Raw genomic sequence first — 16773 nt, 5'->3', positions numbered from 1 at the left:
GCCAGGAATGCTTCACTTATACATTAGAGCAACCAAAAACTCCGCAGGATATTAGGCTCATTTACATGGCTAGTCTGCAACATGCAAGTCAAAAAAAGGGTAAAAGGAACTCAAATCCTAAACAGGAATAGTTGGAAAATGCAATGTATAAGCCTGTGATTGTTTTTCTCCTGAATTGTTGAAAGTGTGCGTTTAGTCAGATATAACTTTTGACTTGGATTTTCTACCTCTGTTCTCAGCTTTTGATTTTGACAACATTAAAATGTAAGGTAGTAAATCTCAGGCTTGTGAGGACAGGAGTGGACAATCTCTGCCTTTATATTCAGCTGCACATACTGCGGTGGGTGAGAAACCAGAGACTACACAATATTTATCTTGGTAAAAAGTGACTGGCCCTTTTATTCAGTTTCAAATCGAACTAGGATACAAAAATTACTCTTGAATAAAAAGGTTTTAGTTACACGATTCTGGGGTGTGACTGATTGCAGCATATGAATTAATAGCTTATACCTCAATAATTTTAATTTTAAGATTCCACTTGTGATAGTCAATTTTTAACACCAACCCATTCATTCATTATCAACCCTCTGTTTCTGCTTCCCTCCACCTCCCAATCAGCTGATGCAAGGTTATACAAATATTATCTTGACCCATTTGGTTGCACTCTTGCACCCGAGTAGGTTTAAATCCTACTCCAAGACTGAACGGCATCTAGACATTACTAGCGAGAAGTAGTTGAGGTGTTAAACCAAGTTTCAGCCTGACTCATGTGATTCAGGTGACATGAAAGACATCCCATGGCAGCACCATTACAATTATACAGAATCCTGGTTAACCCTCATCTGGAATACTGTGTTCAGCTTTGAGCATCCCACTCAAGAAAAAATAAGCAGGCGGCACAGTGGCGCAGTGGTTAGCACTGCAGCCTCACAGCTCCAGCAACCCGGGTTCAATTCTGGGTACTGCCCGTATGGAGTTTGCAAATTCTCCGTGTCTGTGTGGGTTTCTTCCGGGTGCTCCGGTTTCCTCCCACATGCCAAAAGGCTTGCAGGTTGATAGGTAAATTGGCCATTATAAATTGCCCCTAGTATAGGTAGGTGGTAGGGAAATATAGGGACAGGTGGGGATGTGGTAGGAATATGGGATTAGTGTAGGATTAGTATAAATGGGTGGTTGATGGTCGGCAGACTCGGTGGGCCGAAGGGCTTGTTTCAGTGCTGTATCTCTTAAAAAAAAAAAGTCCAATGACAATTCACCATGGTAACAACTTGGTTTCTTCATCCTATGCATGATCAAACTGGGTAAACTGCACCCCACTCAGCAGAACTTTTCTCCCAGCTTCAGAATCCTTGGTACCCTCCCTCTGGCCTCTTACCCTCCAGATCTTTTCATTAGGAACTGCTGGTGTGACATCAGCTGTCTCAACTTCTCGGCTCCTCTCATTCTCTCTGAACTTGCAGCACTTCACTCTCCGGTCCAACCCGATTATCATTAGACCTGCGAACAAGGGTGGGGGTATTGTTGTTTGGTGAACCAGCCTCTACCTAGCAGAGGACAAACACCAACTCTGACATCACCGCTATCAAAAATCAAGCCATCATTTCCAAGATGGTCACCTACCTCATCTCCTCTGGAGATCTTCCTGCCACAGCCTCTAACCGCATCGTCCCCTAAACCCCAAACAGCTCACTTCTATCTCCTTCCCAAGATCCTAAAACAGGACTTCCCTGGCAGACCCATTGTTTCACTCTGTTCCTGCCCCACTGAATTGATTCCTTCCTATCTAGACTACTTTTTTCTCCCCTTGTCCAGTTTCTTCCCAACTGCATTCAGGACTCTTCCAACTCCCTATGCCATTAACAGTTTCCTGACTCCTTTTCACCATGGACATCATTCCCTCTACACCTCCATCCACTACCAGGATGGCCTGAGGGCTCTCCCCTTCCTCCATGAATGGAGACTCAACTTCCACCACCACCCACCTCTGCTTGACTGAACTTGTTCTCACACTGAACCAACTTCTTTAACTCCACTCACATCCTCCAAATCAACTGTTGCTAGGGGGAACCTATATGGGTTCTAGCTGTTCCTGCCTTTTCGTGGGATATAGCAACATTCTTTGTTCCAGTCCTACTCAGGTCTCCTCCATCACCTATTTTTCTGGTACGCCTATGACTGCATTGGCGTCATTTCCTGCTCTTGCCCCAAAACTGGAAAATTTCAACTTCCCGTCTGACTTCCACGCCTTCCTCATCTCACATGGTCCATCTCAGTCTCTTCCTTCCCTGACTTCTCTAGCAGCATTTCTGGGGATAAACTATTGACCAATATCCACTACAAACCTACTGACCCATACAGCTACCTTGACTATATTTCCTCTCAACCCAATTCCTGTAATTTCCCTTTAGTATTATTCATTTGGCAGGGGGAGGGGGGGGAAAATATGGGAGTCGCTGACTAGGCCAGCATTTATTGCCCATCCCTAATTGCCCTCGAGAGGGTGGTGCCGAGCTGCCTTCTTGAACCGCTGCAGTCCTTGGGGTGTAGATACACCAACAGTGCTGCTAGGAAGGGAGTTCCAGGATTTTGACCCAGTAACGGTGAAGGAATGGCGATCTAGTTCAAAGTCAGGATGGTGTTTGGCTTGGAAGGGAACTCGCCGATGGTGCTGTTTCCATGCATCTGCTGCCCTTGTCCTTCTAGTTGGTAGAGGTCGCGGGTTTGGAAGGTGCTGTCGAAGGAGGCTCGGTGATGTGCCACTGTGCATCAGTGGTGGAGGGAGTAAATGTTGAAGGTGGTGGATGGGGTGTCAATCAAGTGGGCTGCTTTGTCCTGGATGGTGTCGAGCTTCTTGAATGTTGTTGGAGCTGCACCCATCCAGGCAAGTATTCCTGGCAGGAAAGTATTCCATCACACTCCTGACTTGTGCCTTGTAGATGGTGGACAGGCATTGGGGAAACAAGGTGAGTTATTAGCCACAGAATTCCCAGCCTCTGACCTGCTGTTGTGGCCACAGCATTTATGTGGCTGGTCCAGTTCAGTTTCTGGTCAACGGTGACCCCCAGGATATTGATAGAGGGTTCCGAAGGGTCACTGACCCGAAACGTTAACTCTGCTTCTCTTTCCACAGATGCTGCCAGACCTGCTGAGTGGTTCCAGCATTTCTTGTTTTTATTTCAGATCTCCAGCATCTGCAGTACTTTGCTTTTATTATATTGATAGAGGGGAATTCAGCGATGGTAAAGCCATTGAACGCCAAGGGGAAGTAGTTAGATTCTCCCTCGTTTGAGATGGTCATTGTCTGGCACTTGTGTGACGTGAATGTTACTTGCCAAGCCTGGATGTTGCCCAGGTCTTGCTGCATATGGACATGGGCTGCTTCAGTACTTGAGGAGTCACAAATGGCGCTGAACATTTGTGCAGTGAACATCCCCACTTCTGACCTTATGATGGAGGGAAAGTCATTGATGAAGCAGCTGATGATTGGGCCTAGGACACTACCCTGAGGAACTCCTGCAGTGATGTCCTGGAGCTCAGATGATTGATCTCCAACAACCACAACCATCTTCCTTTGCGCTAGGTATGACTCCAGCCAGAAGAGAGTTTTCCCCGATTCCTATGGACTTGGGTTTTATTTATTTATTTTTAGTCTGTGCCGACCATCAACCACCCATTTATCATCAACCAAACATTTATACTAATCCTACATTAATCCCATACTCCTACCCCATCCCCACCTTTCCTCAATTCCCCTACCACCTACCTATACTAGGGAAAATTTATAATGGCCAATATACTCATCAACCTGCAAGTCTTTGGCTGTGGGAGGAAACCGGAGCACCCAGCGAAAACGCACGCAGTCACAGGGAGAACTTGCAAGCTCCGCACAGGCATTACCCAGAATTGAACCCGGGTCGCTGGAGCTGTGAGGCTGCGGTGCTAAGGGCTAGGGTTTTTATTTTTTGGCTAGGGCTCCTTGATGCCAAGGGCAGTCATTCTCACCTCACCTCTGGAGTTCAGCTCTTTTGTCCATGCTTGAACCAAGGCTGTAATGCGGTCTGGAGCTGGGTGGCCCTGGCAGATCCCAAACTGAGCGTCACTGAGCAGGCTATTGCTGAGCAAGTGCTGCTTAATAGTACTGTTAACAACCCCTTCCATCACTTTGCTGATGATTGAGTAGGCTGATAGGGTGGTAATTGGCTGGGTTGGATTTGTCCTGCTTTTTGCGCACAAGACATAGCTGGGCAATTTTCCACATTGCTGGGTAGATGCCAGTGTTGTCGCTGTACTGTAACAGCTTGGCTAGGGGTGCAGCGAGTTCAGAAGCACAAGTCTTCAGTACTATTGCTGGAATGTCGTCAGGGCCCATAGCCTTTACAGTCTCCATTGCCTTCAGCCCTTCCTTGATATCATGTGGAACGAATCACATTGGCTGAAGACTAGGATCTGTGATGCTGGAGCCCTTACAAGGTAGCCAAGATGGATCATGTACTCGGCACTTCTGGCTGAAGACAGATGCAAATGCTTCAGCTTTGTCTTTTGCACTGATGTGCTGGGCTCCCCCATCGTTGAGGATGGGGATATTTGTGGAGTCTCCTCCTCCTCCTGATCGTTGTTTAATTGTCCACCACCATCACGACTGGATGTGGCAGGATGGCAGAGCTTAAATCTGATCCGTTGGTTGTGGGATCGCTTAGCCCTGTCTACTGCATGCTCCTTCTGCTGTTTGGCATGCAAGTAGTCCTGTGTTCTAGCTTCACCAGGCTGACACCTCATTTTTAGGTATGCCTTGTACTGCTCCTGGCATGCCCTCCTGCACTCTTCGTTAAACCTTGTAACCATTGAGTCCTGTAAGGATTCTATTCCATTCTCTGAGTTTCTCCATCGCAGTCAAATCTGTCCCAAAAATGCTACCCTGCCAATACCAGTGCTTCCGATGTCTTGCTTTTTCCTCCACCGAGAATTCCCCTCCACCAAAGCCACTAGGCCCCTCAACCATGTCCGTTCCATTACCCGCATTGCCCCTCCTCCCTCCCAAAACTGTAATATCGTTAGTCTTGTTCTCACCTTGCACCCTGGTTGGTTGGCATCCTTCCATTTACGAAAGATGGACACATGGCAAATAATCCATTTAGGTGCGTGTCTTCCCTTGGTGCACTTTTGTTGATGGCTGTAAAGACCAATCCTTGAGAGGCAGGTTCTTCCACAAGTGCTTCACGTGAAGTTGTCAAGTGACGCTGAGAGTTATTATTTTTGACGTTGGCGCCTGTTGCCAAGCTGCTTTAGTAACTGGTCATCATGGCAATGCACACTAGTCCACAGGATGTGTTGCCATTTCCCTCTTTGGCCAGCTAGTGACTCCCAGGTGCGATAGTTGACATTTAGTGCCTGCAAGTCATGCTTGCAAGCTTCCTTGAAGCGGAGCTTTGGGTGCCCCACTGGTCGTCTGGTCCCGGATACTTCACCAAACAGAAAGTCCTTGGGTATGCGACTGTCTTCCATCCTGCGGACATGTCCGATCCACCGAAACCACCTGTTTGATTGGTGCCAACACACTTGGAAGCTCTGCCTTTGAGAGAACTGTTATGTGATTTTTGTCCTGCCAGGATATACCCATAATGCACTGCAGACAGCAAAGATGGAAATTACTGAGCTTCGTCTTGTAGTAATCTTGCTGTAATTCGCCCATGTTTCACAGCCATACAGCAAGGTGCTGAGAACACAGATCTTATAGACCATGAGCTTGGTCCCAAGGGTCAGCTTGATGTTATATCACACGCATTTTGCAAATCAGCCAAAGGTGGTAGCTGCTTTCCTTATGCCTGTATTGAGCTCTGCATCAAGGGACAGATTATCGGTCACCGTGGACCCAAGGTTCCTAACCACTTCCAGTGGGGTGTTTAGTGAGATCAAGGGCAAAGATACAACACCTTGTCCCATGACCACAGTTTTCTTGATGCTTATAGTCAAGGAAAATAAGTTACAGGCATGGGACAGAGAATCCATGACTCTTGGTAGCCGAGTTTCCACGTGAGCGACTCGCACAGCATCAGCAGCATAGAGGAGTTCTCTGATCAAAATGTGTAGCGTTTTTGTCTTTGCTTTCAGCCTTGATAGATTGTAGAGCTTGCCGTCTGACTTAGTGTGCAAGTAGACTCCTTCCATATCTGCAGGGAAGGCGAAGGTCAGGAGCATGGAGAAGTTGCCAGAGTGGGGACCTCTGACACAACCCTGTTTCACTCAATTCTTCACTCAAACTGTTGGAAGTGGAGCCATCAAACTGTACAGTGCAGTGCATGCGGTCATGGAAAGAGCGGATGAGACGGAGGAGTTTTGGTGGGCAGCCAATTTTTCCCCAATATCTTGTAGAGCCCTGCTCGGACAGTGTTGAATACCTGAGAGATCTACAAAAGTAAGGTAAAGGGATATATGCTATTCCTACACTTCTCTTGTAGCTGCCTTATGGTGAAGATCATATCCACAGTAGATCTGCCAGCACAGAAACCACACTGTGCTTCTGGTTATACTGGTCTACAAATGGAGTTTTTTTTTTTTATAAAGTATGACCCTAGCAAAGACCTTCCCCATGATGCTAATGAGTGAGATGCCCCTGTATTTCTTGCAGTCTCCTATGTCACCTTTGTTTTTGTATAGTGTCATGATTTTGGCATTACGCATCTCCTGTGGAACAAAGCCTACTTTCCAGCAGAGAAGGTGGTCATAAATGTGGCAATAGATGGGACTCTCCGTGCTGGAGCAGTTTGGCTGGGATTCCGTCCTTTCCCAATGGTCTTCTGATCGCTAGGCAGTCTATGGCCTTCCCGAGCTACAGCGATGAGGGTTCTTCATCCAACTCATCCATGACAGGAAGTTGCAGGAGAGCATCGAGCACATACTAGGAGATGTCTGACTCACAGGGGTACAGCTCATAGTGTTCACCCCAACGGGACATCTGTTTACTTCTGTCAGTAAGTACTTCACCATCTGCCTACTTCAGGTGAGCACTTTAGTGATGGCAGGGTCAAGCGTCCTCTGGATTCCTTCATAGATGGCTCGTAGATTTCCTTTGACATGTGCAGTTTGGATATCTTGACACAAGCTGATCCAGTATCTCCCTCCTTTGCACGGCTGTCTTGGCTACTTTCAGGTCATGCAGTGTGTTAGCTGTTGGGTTTATGTTGTGCATCATGTAGGCTTTGTTTTTTGCATCAATGACAGATATCATCTCAGCTGAGTAGGTCTCAAACCAGCCCTTGTTGCGGGTTCCACCTTTACTAAACGATGCTTCAGCTGCTTCGCAGATGATTGATCTTGGGGACTTCCAAGCTTCAGAGATGCCAGCATTGATGCTTCTTGGTAAGGTCAACCCACCAGCCTCCATTTTCAATGGATCATCTGCCACCTCCAGCATGAATCCCATGACTAAATACAACTTCGCCTCCCCTCTCCTTTCAGCATTCCAAAGGGACATTTCCCTCTGCAACACCCTGGTCCACTTCACAATCACTTCCAACACCCTCTCCATGCAAGCGAAGATGCAATGCCTGACCTTTTACCTCTTCCCTTCTCATTGTCCAGGGCCCCAAACACTCATTCCAGGTGAAGCAGCAATTTACTTGTACTTCTTTCAATTTAGTACTCCCTGTTCACTATGTAGCCTCAACATTGGAGACCAAAAGGAGGACACCTCCAATCAGCCTACCTGACCCGGAGTTTCCAGTCGCCTGCCATTTTAATTCTTCGCTCCACTCCCCTCCCACTCTGACCTCTGTCTTTGGCCTCCTGCGCTATTTCAACGAAGCTCAACATAAGCTCAAGTAACAACCACCACTTGCAATTAGGCACTTAACAGTTTCCAGACTCTCTGAATTCAACAATTCCAGATTATAACCTGCACCCCCTTTTTTTGGGAGACTTTTGGTGATGATTCCATTATCCTATTTCCACCTTCTCTGGACCCAGCTTTTGTTTTGTTTCGTCCCATCACCATCTCCTTTTGCCTTGCACCATCATCCATTTTGCCATTTAATCTTTCCTGCCTTCCACTCCCCACTGACCTTCCCTTTTGTTCTTACTCCTCTTGCCTTTCCCTGGCTCTGTACTCCCTTAAAACCTGTAACATTTCGAATTTTTTTTTCCCCAGTTCTGACTAAAGATCATCCACCTTCACAGATGCTGCTTGACTTGCTGAGTATTTCCAGGATTGTGTTGTTATTTTGGGTGAATTTGGGCTCGGTTTCCTGGAGATGAAGAGGCTATGGAGTGATTGGATTGAACACTTAATGAAGGAAACTGACAGGGAACAACTCTTTCCAGTAGTAAGGCAGTATAGAACAAGGGGACACAAATCTTAGAATTTGACCAGAAGACAGTTCAAACCAAATCCAGGAGAAACATCTTACTCATTATCCCTCAAACAAATCATTAAAAAAAATTATCTGGCTTTATCACATTGCTGATTGTGGGGGTTTGCTGTGTGCAAATTGGCTGTTGTATTTCCTACATTACAACAGTAACTACACTTCAAAAGTACTTCATTAGCTGTAAAGCGCTTTGAGATGCCCAGTGGTCATGAAAAGTGCTATATAAATGCAATTCTTTCATCAAGAGTTTAGACATCATAGAACACACAAGTCCAGATGCAAAGTCAGCTGAGGTGTTTAAAATAGATGGAAACTTACTTGGGAAGTGCGGGTATTAAGGGACATGGAGAAAAGACAGTTGAGATAAAAAAGATAGGGCACCAAGACCAACAGAAATGGTGACAGAGTAGAGGCAATCAAACTTGGGTCACTTACATGGTCCCATTGGCATAGACTGCATCCCCTCCTTCCACATATTGAACTTGTGATGGATAAACATGTTGGACCGACTGCACCTGTTGAACCTAAAACAAATAAAAGAAAATATTAACCAAACCTAGGCTGGAATGTAGCAACACTCACCCAAGGCCATCTTCAAGTCAAGTTAATTTCCAGCCCCTTTCCCATTCTTTTCATACCATTCCCAAGGAGTTATCCAGGTCACTAATGAAGAACAGTATCTTGCATAAAGTGCTGGGGGTACGTGATAACTGTGAAACGATTCCCTCCCGAGTCATGGCAGGGGAGAGGGAAGAAAAGTGGGAGGCAGAAATCATAAAACCATAGACAGACACAAAGTCTTGCACCCCTGAGCAACCTAGAATTGTATTTTAGTACTGCACTAAAAGTCATGGCAAAGAAATGAAAATGTATGAAGATGAGATTCAGTCACACTACTGCCTCTTTCAGGTTTACAGCCCTTTCTTACCTGCTGCACTCTCTGAACCTGAAGTTGCTGTACCTGTCCTCCTTTCTGAGCAGAGCCTGTTGCCTGGACCACCAGCCGCTGTGGGCAACAAAGAGTAAAGGTAAGCTACTGTCTCCTTAAATTCTTTGTGGAGTATGAATGGTTAAACTTTTCTCTTTACTTGCTGGTCCAAGTTTAAAGGGTTTTTATAAAATCTGTTCAGCACCAATAATGACTCCCAGTCCAGAGGATGGGACAAGCACCTATTCCTAGGCCCTTGATATGAAATTCAAGAGAGCTCTCCATGGTTACCTTGCCTCTGATTTCTCAATTTCCTCTGTGAATATGCTTAGTTTGTTCTTCGCAATCCCTTACTGATGAATCAAGGGCACAAAACACTTCCACAGAACAGCACTTTTGATTAACAAGGTGATCAATCTGCTACCTTTACAGATTTATTTTAAACACTGAACCCAGTTCTGAAATATGCTTTGGGATACTAGCATAGAAAGGCTTCAAGAATCCATCTGAAACTTCTCTGCTTTTTTAGTTGTGGTTTTAATTCATTTATTTTAACTGGATTAATGCCCCTATTGGGGGCATTTCACTTGCACATATTTAGCCCTTGTACTGGAAGATCCCAGTGCACATCCTCAGCACTGATGTCTGAATTTAATTGGCAAATGGTGCTGTGCATTAGAACTCTGGGTCCATTTGTCAAGTCTTGCTCAGATGCTAATTAATGGCCTGAAATAAAAATCGAGACAGATTGGGAGCCACCAGTTAGCACAGGACATGGGCTTCGGGGACTCAAATTCAGCACGGGTGCCACCAAATCAATAACTGCACTCAAGGATTGAAGGGTCAACAGCTTGAGATATAAAAAGGTTACCCTGTTACAATAGGGACTGCATCATGGCACAATATCATAATAATGTAGGGAGAAATCTCTGCTGCACCTGACCTGCTAAACAAGACCAATTGATCCAGCACCTGCTCTTTCCACACATCATGTACTATCTTGCCTGTCGTGGATTCTGTTACTACCAGAGGGTACCAGGCTAAACCAGCATAGAACCTGCTCCACATCTGAGCGCAACAGCAACATACAAATACCATATGCCATGCAACATTCAACCATTTTTTACTCTTCCAGACAACATTCTATTCCATTCCCATATCCTTATCTAGCACTTCAAAAAGTGAAATCAACACAACTACTATGCTGTTAAATATACTGTATCCACTACTCAATATTTTTCAAACCTCCAGTCTCAACTTATGGAAAAAAAATCATTTCTGGAATGTGAGCTTTGCTGGCAAGACTTGCATTTATTGCCAATTCCTAGCTGCCCTTGGGTGGCTTGCTAGGCCACGTCAGAGGGCAGTTAAGAACCAACCATGTTTGTGTGGGTCTGGAGTCACACAGACCAGAACTGCTATGGACGGCAGGTTTCCTTCCCTAAAGGACATGAGTGAAACCAGTTGGGTTACTTTTGGAAATAACAATCCAATAGCTTCATCGTCACTTTTATTGATACCAACTTTTTAAAAACACTGAATTCAAATTCTCAAATTGCTACAGAGATCTGAACTGTTGTTCTCTGGAGAGTCCAGTAATAATCATGACACTACTGTATCCTTCTAAACCATTATGGCCTTATACCCTCCTGTTTATTTATTTAAAATAGCACACCAATTTTCTCCGTTTTCCCTCTGAATATGATTTACACTAGGAAACTGTCCGTGAACTTTAGTAGCCCACCGCTCCCCACCTCCCGTGATTTGCAAAAGTGCTGTTTCTCATGCCTGAACCCGGACAGCGTTTTCTCTGCAGGCTATTCGGCTGAGAGGGGATCTCTCTGAAGCCCGATCCTGTCCTCAGATGTCACTCGCAATTTCCAACAATGTTCATTGGCTCGAGATCAAGAATAGGTGCCCTCCTGCTGCTGCTCTGGTTTAATCAGACTGAGGCCAAACCTGCCTGAATGGCTCAGTGCTACACTACACACTGTACTTATCCACTGACGCATCAAGGAGTGGCTCCTGGGACTCTGCCCTCTCTCCAAATCAGAAAGCCTGCTTGCATCTATATTATTCTTCTCTCAGATTCAAATCATGTCTCACCTCAATCATTTCCCCTCATCCTCCTGCCCCTCCAAGTCTGACTGCAGAATTCAGAGTTCCAAGTCCTAGAAATATCCACATCACACTTTTCTCAATCTTCCAAGTGAAAAAGTATTTCCAAATTGTACACAGTATTCCAAGTATAGCCTCACCAGTGATTTATGCACGGTTATATTGTTAAAAACCTCAACACACACCCAAGAGTGCGACAGGCTATTACTGGATGATCAGAAATGAGACACAAGTTTTTTTTTATAAAAGGATAGTTAACTCTAGAGAATACACCCTTCTCAGATTCACAATGTCTGAGACCCAAGAGAAAAAAGATACACAGTACAAAGCATAGAGGCCACATCTTGGAATGTACAAAAACACACATTCAGCCCTACAATGGGGACACTGGCATAGTGGGAATGTTACTGGACTAGTAATCCAGATGCTCTGAAAACAACAGTTCAAATCCCACCAGGGCAGTGGCTGGAATTTAAATTCAATTAATTAATAAATCTAGAATTAAATGTTAATCCTAGTGATGGTGACCATGAAACTACTCTTTTCTTCTTTCTTTCTTTTGGGCCTCCTTATCTCGAGAGACAATGGATACGCGCCTGGAGGTGGTCAGTGGTTTGTGAAGCAGCGCCTGGAGTGGCTATAAAGGCCAATTCTGGAGTGACAGGCTCTTCCACAGGTGCTGCAGAGAAATTTGTTTGTTGGGGCTGTTGCACAGTTGGCTCTCCCCTTGCGCCTCTGTCTTTTTTCCTGCCAACTACTAAGTCTCTTCGACTCGCCACAATTTAGCCCTGTCTTTATGGCTGCCCGCCAGCTCTGGCGAATGCTGGCAACTGACTCCCACGACTTGTGATCAATGTCACACGATTTCATGTCGCGTTTGCAGACGTCTTTATAACGGAGCCATGGACGGCCGGTGGGTCTGATACCAGTGGCGAGCTCGCTGTACAATGTGTCTTTGGGGATCCTGCCATCTTCCATGCGGCTCACATGGCCAAGCCATCTCAAGCGCCGCTGACTCAGTAGTGTGTATAAGCTGGGGATGTTGGCCGCTTCAAGGACTTCTGTGTTGGAGATATAGTCCTGCCACCTGATGCCAAGTATTCTCCGAAGGCAGCGAAGATGGAATGAATTGAGACGTCGCTCTTGGCTGGCATACGTTGTCCAGGCCTCGCTGCCGTAGAGCAAGGTACTGAGGACACTGAAACTACTGGACTGTCGTAAAAACCCATCTGGTTCGCTAATAGCCTTTAGGGAAGGAAATCTGCTGTCCTTCCCCAGTCTGGCCTACATGTGACTCCAGACCCACAACAATGTAGCTGACTCTTAACTGCCCTCTCAAATGGCCTAGCAAGCCACTCAGTTGTATCATACCGCTACAGAAGAACTGAGAATAAAAACAGGACGGACAACCCTGCATCGACCTAGGTACCGGAAACGACAAAGGCAAACCCAGCCCTGTCGGTTCAGCAAAGTCCTCCTTGCTAACGTCTGGCGGCTTGCGCCGAAATTGGGAGAGCTGTCACGCAGACTAGTCAAGCAACAGCCTGACAGTTATACTCACCAAATCATACCTTACAATATCCCAGTCTCCGCCACCATCCCTGGGTATGTCCTGTCCAACCAGCTGGAGAAACCCACCAGAGGTGGTGGCACATTGGTATAGTCAGGAGAGTGTTGCCCTGGGAGTCCTCAATATCGACTCCAGACCCAATGAAGTCTCATGGCATCAGATCAAACATGGGCAAGGAAACCTCCTGCTGATTACCACTTACTGCCCTCCCTCAGCTGATGAATCAGTATTCTTCCATGTTGAACACCATTTAGAAAAAGCACCGAGAATAACAAGGAAGCAGAACATCCTCTGGGTGGGGAAATGCAATGTCCATCACCAAGAATGACTCTGTAGCACCACTAAGGACTCAACTGGATGAGCCCTGAAGGAGAGACCTCCAGACTGGGCCTGCAGCAGATGGCGACTGAAACAAGAGGGAAAAACCTGCTTCACCTCATCCTCACCAATCTATCTGCCACAAATGCATCTGTCCATGACAGTATTTGTAGGAGTGACCACCACAGAGTCCATGTTGAGACGAAGTCCCATCTTCATACGGAGGATACCATCCACCATGCTAAGTGGGATAGAGTCAGAACAGATCTGGCAACTCAAAACTGGGCATCCATGAAGCACTGTGGACCCTCAGCAGCACCAGAACTGTATTTAAACACAATGCGTAACCTCATGGTCCGACATATCCCTCTCTCTCCCCCATTACCATCAAAACGAACTATGGTTCAACGAGGAGAGCGGGAGTGCAGGCCAGGAGCAGCACAAGGCATAACCAAAAACGAGGAACCAACCTAGTGAAGCTACAACACAGGACTACATGCATGCCAAACAGCGAAGGACCATGCAATAGACAGAGCTAAGCGATCCCACAACCAATTGGTCAGATCTAAGCACTGCCGTCCTGCCACATCATCATGAACAGTGGAGGACAATTAAATAACTAACCGGAGGAGGAGGCTCCACAAACATCACCATTCTCAATGATGGGAGAACCCAGCACATCAGTACAAAAAGACGACAAGGCTGAAGCATTTGCAAACATCTTCAGTCAGAAGTGCCAAGTGGATGATCGATCCCGGCGTCCTCCAAAAGGTCCCCACCATCACAGAAGCCAGTATTCAGCCAATTCAATTCACTCCATGTGATATCAAAAAATGACTGAAGACACTGGATACAGCAAATGCTAGGGACCCTAACAAAATCTTGGCTGTAGTACTGAAAACTTGTGCTCCGAAACTAGCTGCACTCCTATTCAAGCTGTTCCAGTACAGCTGCAACACTGTCATCTACCCAACAATGTAGAAAATTACCCAGGCATGTCCTGTCCACAAAAAGCAGGATGAATCCAATCCAGCCAATGAGTGCCTCATCAATCAGTGAAGTGATGGGAAGGTGTCGCGACAGTACGATCAAGAGGCTTCCCTTTCCTTCATCAGACCTCCCCATCCTTAGGCCTCAAAGGAGCTGGTCTGAGTACTTGGGCCGTAAGTGGTCTTTGGAACAGTGAAGAAGCCACAAATATCATTCATGTCAGCAAGATGCTGAATTTCCTTTGCCTTGTCTGTCCACCACCATCTTTTCATGTTGTAGGTTTTCCTTTGTACCTCTGTCTTTGCTTGGTGGTAAACCAGTTTCTTATGCTTTGAGTTTGGGTCATTTTGCCAGGCACAGAAAATCTTGCGCTTGCGATCAGTTCATTGATGTCCTGATCTTTCATCAAACCATTCCTAATGTTTCCCGACAGAAAATCCAAGTGTATCTTTGCAGGCATTGATATGGACTTCAGGATCCCAAGCACTGTGGACACTCTTCTTCTGTTCTTGACTGAAGTTCGGAAGTTTTTCCCTGAGGCATTGTTAAATCGGTCTCTTTTGATTTGATCCTTCAGAACTTGGAAGTTGATCTTTCATTGACATCTCTTCTGTTGCATCAGTCATTTGGGAGACAGTTTGATGGACATGATTGAACGAATAAGCCGGTGATCGGTCCAGCAATCATCAACTCCTGCCTTGCTCTGATGGTGCGAACAGCTTTGCGATTCCGGACACTGACGATGATGTAATCGATCAGGTGCCAGTGTTTAGACCGTGGATTCATGGTGAGTGCCTGGAAAATGTGGAACACTTCCAATATCTTGGAAGTTATCTTTCACGGAAGGCTGACAGTGAAAATGAAATCCACAATCGCCTGAAATCTGTTGGTGCAGTCTTGGACCACCTGAGGAAGCGAGTATTTGAAAATCGTGACATCAAAACTGAAACTAAGCTCAGTCTACCATGTGGTCGTGATCCCTATCTTAATCACGAATCAGCTTCATCAGCCATCTTTGGACTCACAGAAGACAATTATCCTCGCCTTCAAGGGACAGCCAATGATAATCAAGGGGCACATATACCGCAATAACCTGCTCACTGATGCGTTCCGCCAGGGCCAGTTGGCTCCAGACCTCATTACAGCCGTGGTCCAAATATGGACAAAAAAAAAAGAGCTGAATTCCTGACGTGAGGAGAGTGGCTACCCTTGACATCAAGGCAGTATTTGACCCAATATGGCATCAAGGAGCCTGAGCAAAATTGAAGTCAATGGGAATCAAGGGGAAAACACCACCAGTAGGGGTCATACCAAACACAGAAGATGGTTGTAGTTGTCAGAGGCTAATCATCTCAGTCCCAGGACATCGCTGCAAGAATTCATCAGTGTAGTGTTCTCAGCCCAACCATCTTCAGCTGCTTTATCAATGACCATCCCGCCATCATAAGATCACGAGTGGGGATTTTCAATGATTGCAGTGTTCAGTACCATTTGCAACGATTCAGATATGGAAACAGTCTATGTCCACATGCAGCAAGACCTGGACAAAATCGAAGCTTGAGTTGATGCGATAAGTAACATACACACCACACAAGTCCAGGCAATGACCAACTCCAACAAGAGAGAATCCAACCATCTCCCCTTACTGTTCAACAGCATGACCATTGTTGAATCCCCCACCATCAACATCCTGAGGGTTACCATTGACCAGAAATTTAACTGGACTAGCCATATAGATACTGTGAACCACATGCGCAGGTCTGAGGCTGGGAATTCTGCAGTGACTAACTCACCCGATTTCCCAAAACCTGTTCATCGCCTACAAGGTAAGAATCAGGAGCGGTGGAATAATTTTAACTTGCCTTGATGAGTGCAGCTCCAACAACATTTAAGAAGCTCGACACCATCCAAGGCAAAGTTGCCTACTTGATTGGCACTCCATTCACCATCTAAAACATTCACTCCCTCCACCACAGATGCACAATGGCAGGAGTCTGTACCATATAAAAGATGCACTGCAGCCATGCACCAAGCCTCCTTCAACAGCACCTGCCAAATCCGCAACCTCCACCACCTCGAAGGACAAGGGCAGCAGATGCATGGGACCACCACCACCTGCCAGTTCCCCTCCAAGCCACACACTATAATTGCTGTACCTTCAGTGGCACTGGGTCAAATACCTGGAACTTCCTTCCTAACAGCACTGTGGGTGTACCTACCCCACATGGACTGCTGCAGTTCAAGAAGGCGGCTCATTACCACCTGCAAGGGTAATTATGGATGGCCAATAAATGCTGCCCTCATCAGTGATGCTCATCCCATGAAATAAAAAGTCATATGATTTTTTTTTCATTCATTCATTTGGGTGTCGCTGGCTAGGCCAGCATTTATTGCCCATCCCAAATTGCCCTCGAGAAGGTGGTGGTGAGCTGCCTTCTTGAACCGCTGCAGTCTGTGTGGTGTAAATACACTCTCAGTGCTGTTAG

At 46.1% G+C, this 16773-nt stretch overlaps 1 protein-coding gene across 5 annotated transcripts in view; it reads right to left on the bottom strand.

The window, feature by feature from the left end:
- Positions 1-16773, bottom strand: part of LOC137351813 (DNA-binding protein RFX2-like) — a 149316-nt gene that overhangs the window by 94431 nt on the left and 38112 nt on the right. For 4 of the 5 annotated variants that reach the window (XM_068016671.1, XM_068016668.1, XM_068016669.1 and 1 more), the window contains exons 3-4: positions 9292-9369; positions 8799-8887 (exon numbers count right to left, since the gene is read on the bottom strand). In XM_068016671.1, the coding sequence (XP_067872772.1) occupies positions 8799-8887; positions 9292-9369 (167 nt within the window). The remainder of the gene's footprint in view (positions 1-8798; positions 8888-9291; positions 9370-16773) is intronic. The other variant, XM_068016672.1, reaches the window with a different exon arrangement.

The sequence above is a fragment of the Heterodontus francisci genome, chromosome 36, assembly GCF_036365525.1.
Source record: "Heterodontus francisci isolate sHetFra1 chromosome 36, sHetFra1.hap1, whole genome shotgun sequence".
Lineage (NCBI taxonomy): Eukaryota > Metazoa > Chordata > Chondrichthyes > Heterodontiformes > Heterodontidae > Heterodontus > Heterodontus francisci.
This window is presented reverse-complemented; position numbering and strand designations above follow the sequence as displayed.